General features: G+C 58.6%; 1 protein-coding gene across 1 annotated transcript in view; it reads right to left on the minus strand.

The window, feature by feature from the left end:
* Positions 1 to 596, minus strand: part of LOC109298021 (60S ribosomal protein L17) — a 5914-nt gene extending 5318 nt beyond the window's left edge. Inside the window, exons 1-2 of the mRNA XM_019518148.1 lie at positions 544 to 596; positions 69 to 121 (exon numbers count right to left, since the gene is read on the minus strand). Coding sequence (XP_019373693.1) covers positions 69 to 108 — 40 coding nt within the window. The 5' untranslated portion in view covers positions 109 to 121; positions 544 to 596. The remainder of the gene's footprint in view (positions 1 to 68; positions 122 to 543) is intronic.
* Between the last annotated feature and the right edge of the window lie 688 nt (positions 597 to 1284).

The raw sequence follows: 1284 nt of genomic DNA on the forward strand, positions 1-1284 counted from the left end.
TCACCTGCCCCCCCCCAAAACAGCCTTGCCCCACTGTGCCCCCCTTTGCAGCCCCACCACGCACTCACACTTGGTGGGGTTCTCCGGATCCAGGGAGTAGCGCACCATCGTCAGAGCTTAGCTGCCGAAACACGAAGAGGTTCAGTTAGCCTCAGGCACCATCGAGCCCATACCCAGCAGGTGCCTCCCTCCCCTGAAAACTCATCTCGTTTTTCTGGCACGGTGTGCACGACCCAGCTCACAAACCCTTGTCCAGAGCAGCACAATAGGCAACTCACCCTCTCCTTTAAGAGCAGCTATATGCGCTCTGCCGACCTGCTGGGGCCGGGAGCGCGGCACATCCGGGTCCCTCGGACTTCTCCCCCTCCCCCCCAGGGCGCACAGGCCCGGCGCCCCCGAGCCCCGGGAGCGGCAATACCGGTACGGGCAGCACCCCGTGGCCGCACCCTCACCGCTGCCCCGCGCCCCCCTCAGCCCCCGCCGCAGGATGGCGCCTCAGTACGGCGGATTGCACCAGGCCCGACGCCGCCATTCCCCACCCACCTCAGCGCCGCGCTAGGGAAGAGAAAGAGCAAGGCATGCCGGGAGACTTGCCGAGCGCTCGGCCTCGCGAGAGGGCCGGGGGAGGGGGGGGGCGAGATTTCAGCGAGGGAGCTCCGTCAAGAGCCAGGCTGGGCGAGCGGTGGAAAGGAGGCAAGGGGCCGTGTCTCAAGTGCCGGATTCGTGCGGCGCGACAAGCTTCGCTCCAGGCGGTGCTCAGTCTGTTCAACAGGGTTGAGCTGGACTGCCCCGAGCTGCCCCGGGCGGGAGTGCCCCTCCCCCCCCAAACTGAAGACGAACCTCAGTAATTGGATGCAGGGATGTATTTGGCAGCTGTGTGGGTCTGAGAAAAAGAAATGCAAAAACCAGAACTCTTGGTTCAGAAATGATACCTTTTATTAGACCGACAGGAATTGCAATTTCAAGTATTATAATAATAATAATTATTATTTGCAATTTCTGTTGGTCTAATAAAAGGTATTGCCTCTGAACCAAGAGGAATACAGTTTTGCAGTCAGTGGATCCCATGCCTGGAAAGTATATTAATGTGATGATTAACATCATTGGGATAATTAACATCCATGGGATAATTAACATCATCCATGTCAAGGACTGAATTATTGGAGGTCTCTGAAATCAGCCCCACACCCCACCCCTGCCGGGGAAAGCAGTGACAGAGGGGCAGTCGGTGTGGGGAATCCTTGCCTCTTGCCTTTCCACACCTTGGCCCCTGCCAGCTGTCCC

This window comes from Gavialis gangeticus, unplaced genomic scaffold, assembly GCF_001723915.1.
Source record: "Gavialis gangeticus isolate Ggan-Ray unplaced genomic scaffold, GavGan_comp1, whole genome shotgun sequence".
Classification (NCBI taxonomy): Eukaryota; Metazoa; Chordata; order Crocodylia; family Gavialidae; genus Gavialis; species Gavialis gangeticus.